We start from the raw sequence: 14,682 nt of genomic DNA, 5'->3' as shown, positions 1-14,682 counted from the left end.
CCTTGCACTGGATGGAACTTACCGTGTTTAATAATTACGATTATTGTTTCAATTTAACCTCTTATGTATGGGTGCCATTTGTAAATTTAAATTTTTTTATTACTTCTGTGCGTGAAATAGTGCATTGCGGTGTTTTCTGAAGTAGATATTTGAGGTTAGTGTGCACTACTTCGCTCGATTTCTAATTCCATTTTCGTGGGGTTGATGACATTTTCTGTATTGTGAAGTGATCGTGCTAAACATCTTTCTCAGAACGGAGATTTACTTTGTTTACTGCAACGTGTTACTATCCAAAATACGTCGAGAGAAATAATTAGGTGCATATTCAATATTTCAGTCAAATTTCAGTGTTGGTGTGTTGGGATTACGGTTGTCGTCGCCTCGGGCAGGCATTTGTTTCTCTCGAATGAGCATACGAAGGTATACAATCGTGGGAAAAATGATATTATATGATTTTTTATTCAGATTCGCGAGTAATCGTCTAATTATCCTGAGCTATTTGTATGCGCTGCGGCGATATAAGTTAGCGCTAGCCTCTAAATTGCTAATTAAAGGATGCTGGGGGGTGGAGTCTACTGAATTATTGGAGCTCCGGTATATATTCGCGTTTCTCTATTATGCCCAAGGGATGTAACTTCAAATTTTCTTTTGTTTAATGTAATTGAGAAAATATTTTTTCCATTGGCGTCGTTATTATTGATTTCCTTTCGATTGATAACATATTCCAATTGTAAATGAAAATGTCCTTCCTTGTCGAATTTGAGTCCCTTTGATATTTTTTGTATTTGAGTCTAACCACTTTGTCGTCATTTAGGCGACGAATATTTTTTTTACATTTAAATTGTATTTGAAAACTTCAATTATTATAGTTGGGGTAACTGGTTAACCCACACATCTGTTGGCGGAAAGAAAAACTTGTTTGTTATATGAGTGAACGGATAAAAGTTGAATGCAATCAATTTCATTTTACTATAACTTCAATAACGTCAATATTCTACATGACTTTGTATCTTGACTTCCACGTGACTTCTACGTGACACACCTTTTGTACTTATTTTTTTCATAGCATGCTAGCCAATGCACGCAGTTACAATAGCAAAATATGAGTTTCCTTCCATTTCGCACAAAGCAACGTAAAAACCTAAATGAAGCCAACAATTAATTTATAATTTAAACAAAACAATATATTTTATCATTGAAAAAAATATCCATTGTGTTGGAGTACAAAAAAGATTAAAATATAGCATATTATTAATGAATTATAAATGGGGTACCTCCGTGAGATTTGCGTAAGTTTTCTAGGCACAGTCAGGGAAGGCTCTATTAAACTGCACTATTCTTTACGGCCGGATTTCTTTGGGTGCGTTCACCTAAAACGCTGGTTACAAGCACCTGAAAACCAGCAGTTTATTTCCGGCTTTTACAAGCGCGGGTGTTTATTGCGGCCTTTCACGAAAGAAGCTGGAAACAAGTTCTAGTCCTCAGTTGTCGAGATGCCTTCGTGAAGTGATGATGAAGATATTTTTTTAATTAGAAAACGTCGATTTTAAGCTGGACAGCAAGAAAGCTGGGAGGCATGATATTGATATCGAACGAAAGAATTGAAAGTGAATGAAATGTGAATGTTCTTTGGTTTTGATTTTTATGTACTTGTATTTTAATTTGAATGAATTTTTAGGAGCTGTACACAGTATTTTTTGAAGTCTAATCACAACATTCATTCACAAGTACAGAATCGTCTGCTTCGCTATCCACTCCTGCACACGAGTTGTGAGCCAATTTCTTACAAATGGAACAGGCGATTCAGCCTTAAACGGATTTTGAATGAAAATCGCCGCATTTTAAACAAATAGGTAGTTGTCTCTTCATCCCATAATTCTTTTTTTTTCCATATTTTCTTACTTCCCCATTCCGCCTCACCCGTTCTGCCCCAAGAACACGTTCACGCTTGCCTAGGAATTGACGCGGACTGACTGACCGAAAATTACATTTATTTAGACGTTTATTTAAATGAAACTAACGATAACTCCAAACACGTACCAAAATCTCTGTAATTTTAACGCTTGAGTGTGACTTACCATCGATACAAAATCTTCCGAAGTTAGGAAACAACGGCTAAAACCAACGCAACTCTAGTTCACATGTTGACGCTCGGTTAACTAAACTGACATGGCTGCAGAGGACGCGACTGAGGAACCGTAGTTGTAGTCAAACTCTAGGAGCATAAGCCCAATCAGAATTAAGATTTGCGAATAGAAAGAACTGAGGAAACTCACGTCCACGCACACGTTAGGCGTTGGGAGTGATTTCTTTCGGGCTCCATGTAGAGGTTTTTCCCGTTTGTAGATTCGTAATTGGACACATCGTTTATATTTAAACAAATACGTGGCTCCGCAGCCTAGCATGTCTATGCGCGGTATTTGCGGTGAACACCTGGGATTCTTCGAGTCCGAAGTAATCTCACTCTCTTTTATTTTTAAACGAGACCTTCTTGCTCTCAATATTTTCTTTGCAGATGAATCATGAAAAACTTAACATTAATTTGTTTTAAAGTGAATGTGGCCATATTGCAACCACACGCTCGCCACGTCGCCGTACTCGCGAAAAAACGATGTAAAATTCGGGGTTGCGAGTTGGTCCAGGATTTTACTTTCGATTCACAACGTAGAAGCTTCATAGAACGACATGGTATAAGTAACTTGGAGGAAGTCGGCGGAAGTATCTACTTTATCTCTACGTTTATGTAAAAAAATGGATGCACACAGGCTACGCCATTTTGTTATATATCTATGGTTAATGATGAAAAAAAATCTTTGGAAACCCTTCAAATGGAAGAAAACAAAGTGTTAATAAGATGGTTTAATATTTTTTATCAATGTTACTATTCATGAAATCACTGCAAGAGGATGAATTTGGCCATTTTCAGAATATGTCGAGGGTGGTCCTTTTTCGGTAAATTTGTTCAACTTTGACCTCAAATATATTGTTCATGTGAAATCACAAATAATCTGGCAAGTTATACAAAATATATTTGAAAATATGCGTGCGAAGCTTCAACTTCCCAACTCAAAAAATTGTTTTTGAGGCTTTGGCAAGCTTTTTTCGATGATTCTGGCCCACTGTGCGTCGTTTAGTTTGCGTTCGACAGACATTGAAAGCGGACAACCTGGCGAATTTTAACAATAACGGAAAAATTTAATTTCTCGAGATATCTAAATATTATTTTTTGCGCAAAAAAACTGACGCTGTAGCCATGGTTAGACTTTTTAAATATTAGGCAAACCCTGGTTTATCAATTCCACATGGCCACAGTTTTTGGGATGTATTAGGTGTCATTGTCATCGAATACATTGAAAAGGGTAAAAAAAATCACCGTAGAATATTATTTGGAGCTTTTGGACAGATTCGATATCACAGAATTATCATATTCGATATTTAAAGTATTATTTTATATCGGAAACAAAAGCGATTATTCCGAGCGATCAATTTAAAATGATGACTATAGATATATTGTGTGTATTACCTAACATGTGTCCCGGAAATTTTGGGCAGTGAGTGTCTAACTTAACGAGTAAACTCTTAAATCCTGATACCTCGAAGTGGAAACATAATTGTGTACAGAATGTTTTGGGTTCAGTTATTTTCAATGAATTAAAATTTATTAGTTGAATCGTTCGCTTTTAGTGTTTTGCATCATCATCCGTACTAACTTTCTTTGGAAATGGCTGTAATTCTTAGAAAGACGTGATAAAATGAATTTTGCTGCTTATGTGTCCACTAATTAAAATGCTCGTCGATCTGTCTATTGTTTCATATTCCGTTGTATTACAATATATTCTTGCTGTGCTGTTTTCTTTATTTTTGCGCCTTAACATTGTTCATCGCTTGATATTTTTTCACGGCGGTGCATTTCTTGCGGAGGTCGTCCAAATATCCCCTTGCATCTGCTGTACATGGTGTAAGCATAAAAGCGACTGATGGAGTGACTTTTTTCCCTCTCCCTTCATTCAGTGTACCTACACAGACGAATGACTTCTCAATGCAGCTTTCCTTTCCACACACGCATCAGCTGAAATGAGCCAAATTCTCATAATATCATATTCCCATCCATGGCGTCAGGTCTTACGGCCAGAGCAAATATGAAAATTCGAATGGTTGATTATGATCCGAGACTTCGTGTTTACTTGACTGGTGCACAGACTACGGGAGATATTCTGCAAAAGATGAGCGGTAGGCGGAATCAGTTCCAGAATCACGACGTATTCAACCTCTATGAAGTCCCTTTATTGTAAAAGCGAAGGGTTGAAACATGCTCATTCTCTTCGAAATGCCACACGATAGGAGGCTCAGACTTGCATCCAAAGATTTAGTTCAAACAATAATTTCAAGGCGTTGTAATAAAGAGAGCCATAGAAGCTGGCAGTGAAACACATGCTTACAGATTTGCAATATAATCCTCCAGTAATTGAACGCTGTGAGGAAATTGGAGAGGTCATATGATTGGAGATTAAAGCGACGAACCTTCAGCAAGAGATTTTTTGGCGAGTGTTTACAAGTATTCTTCCAAGCATCCATCATTAGGGATAGTAAAAATAAAAATCATTGAAATTTCACTCGTCATTTCACAAATACAAAAATATAGAGAGAAAACTTTGTGAATGATCATACAAAATTTTCCAGGAGGAATCCTATACAAATTTATTTCATGCATTTTAGGCAGAATTATTAAAAAAACACAGCATTATTTACAGGACTGCCACATTATATGTTAGTCCCAAATAAATGTATGGTACTGAACTGTATTAAAAAACAAGTCTCAATGAAAAATTGCATAATTTTAATTGGGTAGTATTAATTTCCAAGAAAATATCTTTAAAAAATATTCGCTTCGTTTTCGCCAAATTCAGACTATAATTTTGACGATAGAAGAAGTAACGACTCCATAGAAAAGTATATTATTTATTTTCCACTCCTTCCTTCTCCAGTAACCTTTCATGGCTACAAAGCACTTTATTAAAATATATAAAATCATTCTTAATTTTCTGGATTCATAAACAACATGCATTTCAAAAATTTTCTTATAATTTGGAAACGTTACGCCCCTTGCACATTGCACGTGCGGGAAGAAACCGCACGGTTTTAAATCGTGCGCGGCTAAAACCGTCGCCTTGTGATCTAGAATCGAAAAAAGCTGGCCAAAACCTCAAAATCGATTTTTTTGAGCTAGGAAGTTGAAACCTCACAAACGTATTCTCAATTAAATTGTGCATCACTTTCCAGATTATTTATTTCCTCTGTTTTCACGGCGGCGTACTTCGTGACTACATCTATATGCCATGCAAAAATTAATTAACGCATAACAACCAAATATCTTTATCTTTCCCCAAAATGTGCTTCGTAATATTTTACATTTTTAACTTTTGCTCTTTAAAAGCGTTGTTCGAAAAGGTTATATTAGAGGTATATTAATTTCAGGGCATTTTTAAGGAGCAAATTCACTTAATACATAATTGAACCATAATTTATAATAAAATTTTACACGCTCTGAAGTTCCTACTTCTCATTATATTTTTCTTACAAATTTATATTTTTAAATTTTATCTTGTTTTAATAGCGTCAAAATCTATTACCGGACATACAAAATCCTAAAATATTCCGTAGGAGGGGAGGCGGACGAATCCTCCGCTGAGGGGGGGCTCCATCATGAGCGCCAGCCGAGGGTCCCCAATCGCCCCAGACCGCCCATGTTTCTTCCTTATAAGCTCACAGTCCTCTCTCTGTCTTCTCCGTGCCTGTCATCACCTCGAGCAGCAAGTGTGTGTGGTCCGCCTCGTTAGTACTAAGCGAAGAGACCATATTTTCTCGTCTCTTGATGGAGCTTCGAAACCACGGGCTTCAGTCCACTAGAACCGTTCATGCTGCGTGGTGTTCTTTCCGGCAGTGTGTTGAAATTCTCGTCGGGTGCAGGTAATTTTTTTAAAACATGTAACTCCATTTGGACAGTTTGGACACAGAATAGGGACGTACGGAAACTCCGTAGGTCCTTATTCTGTGGTTTGGACATGGCCGTCACTCCTTAGACAATTAAGTACCAAGACTCACCGAAAGACATTTCCTGAAGAGAATTCCTGTTTCTGGGAAGGAAACCCCCAAAGGAGGGGTGAAGCATGTGCCATGGGAAAAGAAGAGAAATCGTGTACTGGTGTGAATAATGTGCCGTGGGCTTATGCTTGAATTGCTTCCTGGCATATCACACAAAGCAGAATTACTAAGGTAAAGTCATTTGAATATTTCCATCTTGACGTTAGAAACAACGGAACGTAAGTACTTATATGAAAGGCTTCGGTAATAAGATTCAAAGAAATTCAAAGAAATGGGCGAAGTTATAATTTTGCAAGCTGGCAAAACGGGTAATCCTATCGAAAATATCCAATTGCTTATGAAATTTTCAACCCCATATCACTAAAATACATCATGTAATTATTAAAAAAACGCATGGAATGTTTGAGATATCGTAGCTTATTCTAAACTAAATTTAAATCTTTGAAAACTGAAAATGTATTCATTAGTTTAGAGAACGAGATACATTAAACAATAAATATTTATTAAAATTGCTCGAAAAATTATCATAGAGTGGCGCATGTTTACAAAAATTTTCGACGATACTCATCATATGTCATGAAAGTAATAAACTATTGAATGATAGCATGCTAAATAAGGCAAAGTCATCTAAATCTCATCCGGCCGCTGGGATAGGATTTAATTAAATGCCCGCTGCGCTTGAGGGGTTCACATCAGGAAATCATGCATTCCATTGAATCAGCCATGTGGTTCGTTTGAACGGCACTGGAAATGAAATCCATCGTTGGGTTTCGGCAGACATGAAATCCAACCACTATTTCGGAAAATGAAGTGTCATAGGATAGATGCCCCTGTACGTACTAGTTGGACGTTGGTCTCCTCAGCAAATGTATCAGAAAAAAAGGGAAAATATTGAGGGGAGGGGATTTGAAGACCCCTAGCTACGTGCCAGGCTACTAAAGAAGTCCGAATGGAATCCTTCTTCTCTTAAATCTAGAAATAATTCATCAACTTGTCTTTTCGATTCACCAGATTTGAGAACGTCGCACAGTGGGCTAGAATCGAAAAAAGCTGGCCAAAACCTCAAAATCGATTTTTTTGAGCTAGGAAGTTGAAACTTCGCATACACATTCTCAAATAAATTGTGCATAACTACCCATATTATTTTGGTCCTGTGTTTTCACTTTAACAATATATGTGAGGTCCAATTTGAAAAAATTTAGCGAAAAACGACCAACCTCGATTTTTTCTGTAAACTGCCAACTTTATCCTCGTGCAGTGGTTTTATGAATAGTTTTATGGACAAAATTTTATACCATCTTAGTAGACACTTCTTTTTCTTCCATTTGAGGGGTTTTAAAGATTTTGTTTCATCAATAACCATAGATATATAACAAAATGGCGGAGCCTGTTTTCAGCCCATATTTTTACATAAGCGTAGAGAAAAAGTAGATATTGCCGCGGACTTCCACCAAGTGACTGATACCACGTCGTTCTATAAAGCTTCTGCATTCTGGATCTAAAGTCAAACCTTGCACCAACTTGCAACCCCGAATTTTAAATTTTTTTTCGAGCGTGCGGTCGACTCCGGTTCTGGCCGGCGGCGGCGGAGAGTATGGCGACGCGGCAAGCGTGTAGATGCAATATGGTCTCATTCAATTTTACATCTGGATAATAGATATAATAGTGATAGAAAATAATGACCAGAAAGAAAAATTAATGAATATTGCTACGAATGAATCTTATTATGCAATCGCTGGGCACTGCAAGAGGTGCACTGAAAGGCTTCTTTCTTTGAGTGAATTCCATATAATACTACGGAGAATGGACTTAAATCGTGTGCTTTAAGCAGGGAAACGGACTTTTTTATTGACAAACAAACTCCATTTATAGGCAAGAGCCGTCGATGATCCATTGCCTCTACTTCCTAGCCTCCCATGCATATTTAAAGGTCTACCGACAAGGTAGGCACACGCGAGTGGTTTTTTATTCGAAAATCAATCTTTTCTTCGAAAATCTTCTTCAAAATCTTCGAGATTTGCGGGTTGTATCCCCACGGCAGGAACTTGCGAAATAGGTGATAAATTTCATGTTTTCCTACATTGAACTTAAGGGAGAAAAAAATGCATGGAGAGGATTTTTTTAGTCGAACCTCATCTTTCTTTGATTTGATAAAAAAATCTTTCAATGATTTGCGACTTTGAATCTGTGTGATCGGCACGATTCAAAATTTAATTCTCCAAGTACATTAGAGAACAACTAAACATTATCAATAACAATATGCTTTCTTATTTTCACACACGAATCGCATGGATAACGGCAACGCATGGGAAGGTTGAAAAAGAATTCATCATTCCCTCACCCACTGCCGTCAATACAACGTTTCATCTATGGAGGAAAGGATCCAGTGCCACCGCAGAACTGGTTATCTGGGAGGAATGGTGAAACTCAGACACAAAGCGAAGAGAGGAGAATGGCAGCAGGTGTCGCTGCCGATGTCCATGAGAACGAAGCAATGACACGCGACTTGAAAATTCTCGAGGAGAAGAGGAAGTCATTGATGATAGCATATAACGAAGGGCTGGAGAGACTATCGAAGCTGAATGTACAACCCCAGTTTCTAAGAATACCACATCGCAGAGAGCTGGATGACGTCCTGCACAAGATAAATTTAATAAAATTACCACCATCTAAAATGGATAAATATTATGGAATTGATATCCAAAATATTATCCACTCTCGTTAAACTGTGAGGCAATATTATTAGTGTCACTTTTTTATGTCCCAGTAGGAGATAATTTTTTCTTTACTCTTTGTAAAGTAAAAAATATTAGTTGTCACGCATCCTGTTCATAAAATGGCATTAAATGTTGTGAGAGGAAAGTAGGATATTCATGATGAACTCCACTAGCTCAAATAATATTAATGGAACTCTTTCTTTTTGCAGATTTCTAAACAAAAAACGGTTTTTCATGTGATTTTTCCCTGTATGGCCATATTGTTCTACATATCATGATGCATGTCAACAAAGGCATCGTCACAATATCACCATGGCAAGCCGATTGCCATGTTATCTGTCATTCGATGTACACCTGTGGATGCATTAAAAATTGATGACGCGGTGCCTATCTAATTACATTGCATTATAATTTTTTATACCCTCATTCTCCCATTGACCTACATAGATTGTATATTCCACTGAATTTCATTATTTTTCATGGCATCCAGGGCGAGTTGTATTTTTACAAATCACCCAGAGCTCTTTGCGAATTTTTTGTACTTTTTTCAACTTTTCAATTATTGTATTTATACCAAATTAAGCCCGCAACCATAGCCGTAGCCGGAAAATATTTGGGGGGGTTCATGGAATTGTAGACAAACTTGAAATATTTTAATAAGATGATAAAAATAAGCCCATAAAGGAAAATACAAGCGTATTGAGTTTTTTTCCGCAACCGATAGTGTACCCACGGCGAGAATAACGTGTAATAGTTGCCCCTCTTGACTTGAGCTATTGCCGTTGGCGAACTAATGCTCACCCTACTTCTCAATGCTTTGTTTGCCGTTGTTCGGCGAGGTACTTAGCGAGAAGAGGATTAGAACAGGCGGTGCATTACGACTAGCCAGCCGTTGAGGGGAGGGACGATCAGGTGATCCGTTAACACTAGAACCGCGGACGGGACTTTTTTGTCCCATCGCCCTTTGCAAATGTTTGCCATTCATGTATGTACTAGTGGTTTGATCCCTTTGAAATTTACCTACATTTGCTCATTTTTTAAATGCTCTTTCGAATGGTCACATTGAAAATATTGTACGATGTTTGATTCGCGAGAAAAACGACGATTTACCTACAACCGCGGGATGGGACTTTTTTGTCCCATATGGGGAAATAATACAATTTCGGTTTTTTTGTACACTTATTTTGTATTTAGCATAATAACAGTTTATTACGAAGGGGATCGATGCACAGATACCGTAATTCTGCCAGTTAGAAGCGCAGAAGGGAATAATCTGTGCACTGCGCCGGCCGCCTACTCACGCAGCGCCGGCCGCGTCACCTCTGCCCGGCGCGTCTGCAGCTCTGAGCTTGCGATCAACACGTCAAAAGAAGTTGACTGTATTCCTATTTATACTTAATAAAACGTTTTAAACATTACTTAAACACGTGTTTTGTTCACACAAACCACAAAAACCGTCATTTATACTTAAACATGACAGGATCAACGTATTTTGTCAATGGGACAAAAAAGTCCCATGCCGCGGTTTTGGTGGGGTTGGAAAAATTAGCGGTTCCAAGGTTAACAATCAACAACCACGAAAGCTCCAGAACGCGATTAAAAACGTGAACAAATTCCAATGACACCATTTACGAAGATACCTTCTCAAATAACTGACACTAATAGCTGGCTTCCAAAATGCCTTCTAAATAAAAAAAGACGTCTCAGAGTAAAAATGTTCAACATTTGACCCTTTTATCCCCACGGCGAGAATAATGAGTAAGAAGGTATACCTGTAAGTTGCCCTACTAGACTTAATCTGTAGCCGCTGGCGGACGACTACCCACCCTCCTTCTCAATGCTTAGTTTGCCGTTGTGCGGCGAGGTACTATCGTTTCCCAAAGTATGTAGACACCACGAGCCCCACTTAACTGATGAGGTAGAGTCGGTAAAAATTTGGAATGCTGCCAACTGGGGTAGCCTACATCTCTCACCAGAACGCCAGCAGTAGGACGGACGCGGGGGCGACTGGGCTAGCCAGACTGGAGTCAAACTGCACGGTCAAATGCCCTAGCGAATAGAACGCACGGAGGAAACTCACGTCCACGCCGTAGGAGTGTTTTCTTGCGAGCTCCGTGGCGAGGATTTCCTCTCTTCAGATTCATATTTGAACTCACCGTGAACACGAAATAAGGCTCTGTAACTGAGTAGGATTACTTCACGCGCATTTGTTGCACTGAAGTTATAGGGGAGATTCAAATGTTAGCTAATTGTAATTTGTTTTCATTTTGTAAAAAAATAATTGATAACGTCAACATAATAGATACAGTTGACTTAAGAAAAAAACTAACACCAATTTTTTTAACCCTTTAACGGTCAAAAGACTTGCGATTTGAAAAAAGTTACAAAATTTGGCAGGGTGCATAATGAATATTTTACATGATTAAATAAAAAGTTTTTTTTTCTAAATTTTTATCCCAAAATGTTATTTTTTACTATAAACTTTAAAAAATTTAGAATTTTTGCAAGTTTAATATGTCCTCTATATTTTTATCTACAGCCACCATCTTTTACTGAATGATTTATTATTATTTCATAAATAAATAACTATTTATACAATTTTTTCCTCCTGCGTTTTTTGTTGCAAATTTAACATTCAACTTATTGCAGTTTCACGCGTTGAGGGTTGCGTTTCGTTCAAGGGGCAATCATTACTTCACCTTATACATTTTGGTACAATGATAAACCTTTCTGTGCTGATTCTTTCTGATAAATATGAACAAATTATCTTAGATAATTTTTTTTATTGGGAGAGTGAATGAACTTTTATCTCCTGCGTTTACAAAATACTTTACATTGACAAAATACTGATAAAAAAAGAATTTTCACTCCTATAAATAACATAATTTTGCGCATTACGACTTGTGAAATTGACTGAAACAGTCCTTACACAGAGCCACATTGCATTCTTTACATATTACGTTGCTCCTTTTCTCTTTCTTTTTGGTACTACAACTTGCACATCTCCGATATGTTTCAATTTTTTCTGGCATATACAAACCTACATTCATAAGTCGAATTGTATTTTTCACTGTTTCAGCACCGGTTGAGCTTCTTCGCTTTTTTGCATAGCCTTTCATTGGCAAATAACCTGATTTTTTCTTAGAACAGTAGTTACCAATTAGTTCATTCACCAGTTTTGACCTGTAATTTAGATGACTCAAGTGTTTTTGCCCCTTATGCTTCAGTATTTCTTTATACACAATAAAGCTATTCACTATGGCACAGTCAAAAAAATAGTAAAAAAATTTTACCCACCATCGACGTGATTTTTTCGCGATACTATATGTAGATAGGTATTGATCAAACCTGTCTACTCCACCCATATATTTATTGTAATCCACAATAGCCTCTGTACATGGCACTTCTTCGCGGTTGCCAATTCTATTTCTCCTCAGAACTTTAGTAGAATTTGCTGGATTGTGTATCGTACTCACTACACATACAGGTTTTTTTCCACGATCGAGCCACTTGCATACACTGATGTCCCCTGCCATGGCATAGTCAATATCCATCTTCTTCATCCTATTATTCTTTACCAGCTCGCCATCAGGAAAATATTTTCGGTTTGGTCTTATTGTTGCACAACTAAATAATTTTTTTTCAAAAGATTGAACATAAGCAATAAAGAAGAAAAAAAACTATCAAAGAAAAGACAATAGAACAATCCCTCAAGACCTTTGCTAAGTTTACTAACCACTTTTCCCCCGAGACCTTTAGCGGGACATCCGTCACCATCCCTCCCTGTATATACATCAAAAGAAACCAAATAGCCGGTAGCAGCACAACACATAAGCCACACCTTGAATCCCCGTTTTATTGGTTTTAGAGGCATATACTGCTTCATTGTGGATCTCCCTTTGAATGCTACCATGCTCTCATCAATAGAAAGGAACCTAGAAGGTGAATATGCCGAGGGAAATGTTTCGGACAACTGATTCAGCAACGGGCGAATTTTATAGAGGCGGTCAAAATTCTGTGACCCTCTGGGGGGCATTTTAGTGTTGTCATTGATGTGTAAAAAGCGCAATATTTTTAAAAATCTATTCAATGACATGATACGAGCAACTCATTCACAATGAAAGTTTTCATCTGTCGACCAAAACAACCTGATGCTGGGCAAGTAATGGAATCCCATAAAAATAATAATCCCTAGCCATGCTTTGAGTTCCTCAACGGTTAGTTCTAAATTCTGCTCGTGTTGTTCGGCATACAAATTAGACTGTGCCACAGCTTCAACGAGAAATGCATCCGTGATGAAATGTAAGAGAAATGCTAGCGGAGAATGTAAATCTTTCGGAGCAATATTTGGGCCTATATGCTGATTGAATGAAGCATCAGTGAACGTTTTAGGATCTCTCCCCCGTTTACTCCATCTGAACTCTTCTGTTTCATCACGGTCGAAGATCCTTACTCCACCTTCGGGTTCACTTTCACTGGAGTTAGAAAATTTCCCTCTTATAGACTGCACTGACACTGAGGACGAATCACTGCTGTAATCTTCGGGAACGTAATCTGAGTCATCAGACTCCGACTCACCCTCAACAACTGTCTTCAAAGTACTAGCCTCGATCTTCTTTTTCCCCTTGGCTTGAATGCCCGATGTACCAGGGATCATGGACTCGGGCGACAATCGCACTGGGATGGACTTCCTTGCTTTCTTTGCAGTACAATCTCTTTTTGATTGAACTGGGTCTCTGTCATCGGCATCTGAGTCTCCGCCGAAGTCTGAATTACATGCCTGATCATCTGTAATTTCCAGCAGTGCAAGCTCTATTTCTCTTGCCGATAAATTTTCCATGGCTAAAATTTGAGGAATCATTTATTCATGAAACGAAATAAAGTAATGTAGAACTGTGTGTCAACGAGAAAAATTATGAAAAGACTTCGGTTATCAACATGTAAAAAACATGAACGTACCTCTTTGAAAATAATCCCCTATTTTCTAGTATCTCTCTTCCAACTGTGCAGCAGAGGTTCTGCTCTTTGTAAGTTTCTGAGGAAGACTGCTGCGAAATGAGCCTACTGAGAAATATCCTTTTCATAGCTACGATCTCAAAAGGACACAAACTAGACATATTTAGTTTTTGAAAGATAATTAGCAGAGCCTGAATATTCGTCAAGTCGACCACTGTTGAGTGCAAGCAATACAATGTAAATAATTTGAGTTACATTTTACCCACTCGTATATCATGAAGATTTCCTCTCCAGCTCTATATTTGTCAACAGCTGATAACAAGTAAGCGGTTCACCTAGCCGAAAAAAGAGCCGTCCGTCTTGCCTGCTGAGCTAGTTCATCGCGTGAAAAAAAAAATGACGTCACAACTTGGCGGAGCCTGGGGAGGAGAGACCACTCAAGAGCTGCGCTAATCGCATAGTTACGTAATAGTTGCAACAATTGTTATTTGAAATATTGCATATTATATTAGAATAATTGTAAAGAATGAAATAACTTGAATTGTGGTATAATGAAAATAACTTCAACATGTAAATATTCGTAAAAAAAATATTTTGAAAATAAATTAATAATTATCATAAATAAAAAATATAAAGTGAATAAAAGAAAACGTAATTGAATAGTATTCATTTCATAAATGTCAATTACTAAAAGAGTGGAAAATATAAATACCAATTTTATCGCGCAAAAAACACAGAAATTGGATTTTGAGGAAAAACGATGAAAATAAGGAATTGTCAATACTTAAAAAATGCTCCTGTCTAATTAATAACTTTTAAAAATACATTTAAATTAATTTCACAAAGATAGAGAGACAAACAAACAAAAACAATCAGGGTTTAGATGAGGTAGCAAAGAATTCATTCA

At 37.5% G+C, this 14,682-nt stretch overlaps 1 protein-coding gene across 1 annotated transcript; it reads right to left on the bottom strand.

Annotated features, from left to right (window-relative positions):
* Positions 1-12,927: 12,927 nt before the first annotated feature.
* On the bottom strand, positions 12,928-13,997 carry LOC124161459. Its single transcript, XM_046537781.1, has 2 exons — positions 13,779-13,997; positions 12,928-13,661 (listed from the first exon to the last, which is right to left on the bottom strand). The coding sequence occupies exon 2, from the start codon at positions 13,657-13,659 to the stop codon at positions 12,928-12,930; it is 732 nt and encodes a 243-aa protein (XP_046393737.1). The 5' UTR covers positions 13,660-13,661; positions 13,779-13,997.
* Positions 13,998-14,682: the final 685 nt, after the last annotated feature.

Source organism: Ischnura elegans, chromosome 6 (assembly GCF_921293095.1).
Source record: "Ischnura elegans chromosome 6, ioIscEleg1.1, whole genome shotgun sequence".
NCBI classification, from domain to species: Eukaryota; Metazoa; Arthropoda; class Insecta; order Odonata; family Coenagrionidae; genus Ischnura; species Ischnura elegans.
This window is presented reverse-complemented; position numbering and strand designations above follow the sequence as displayed.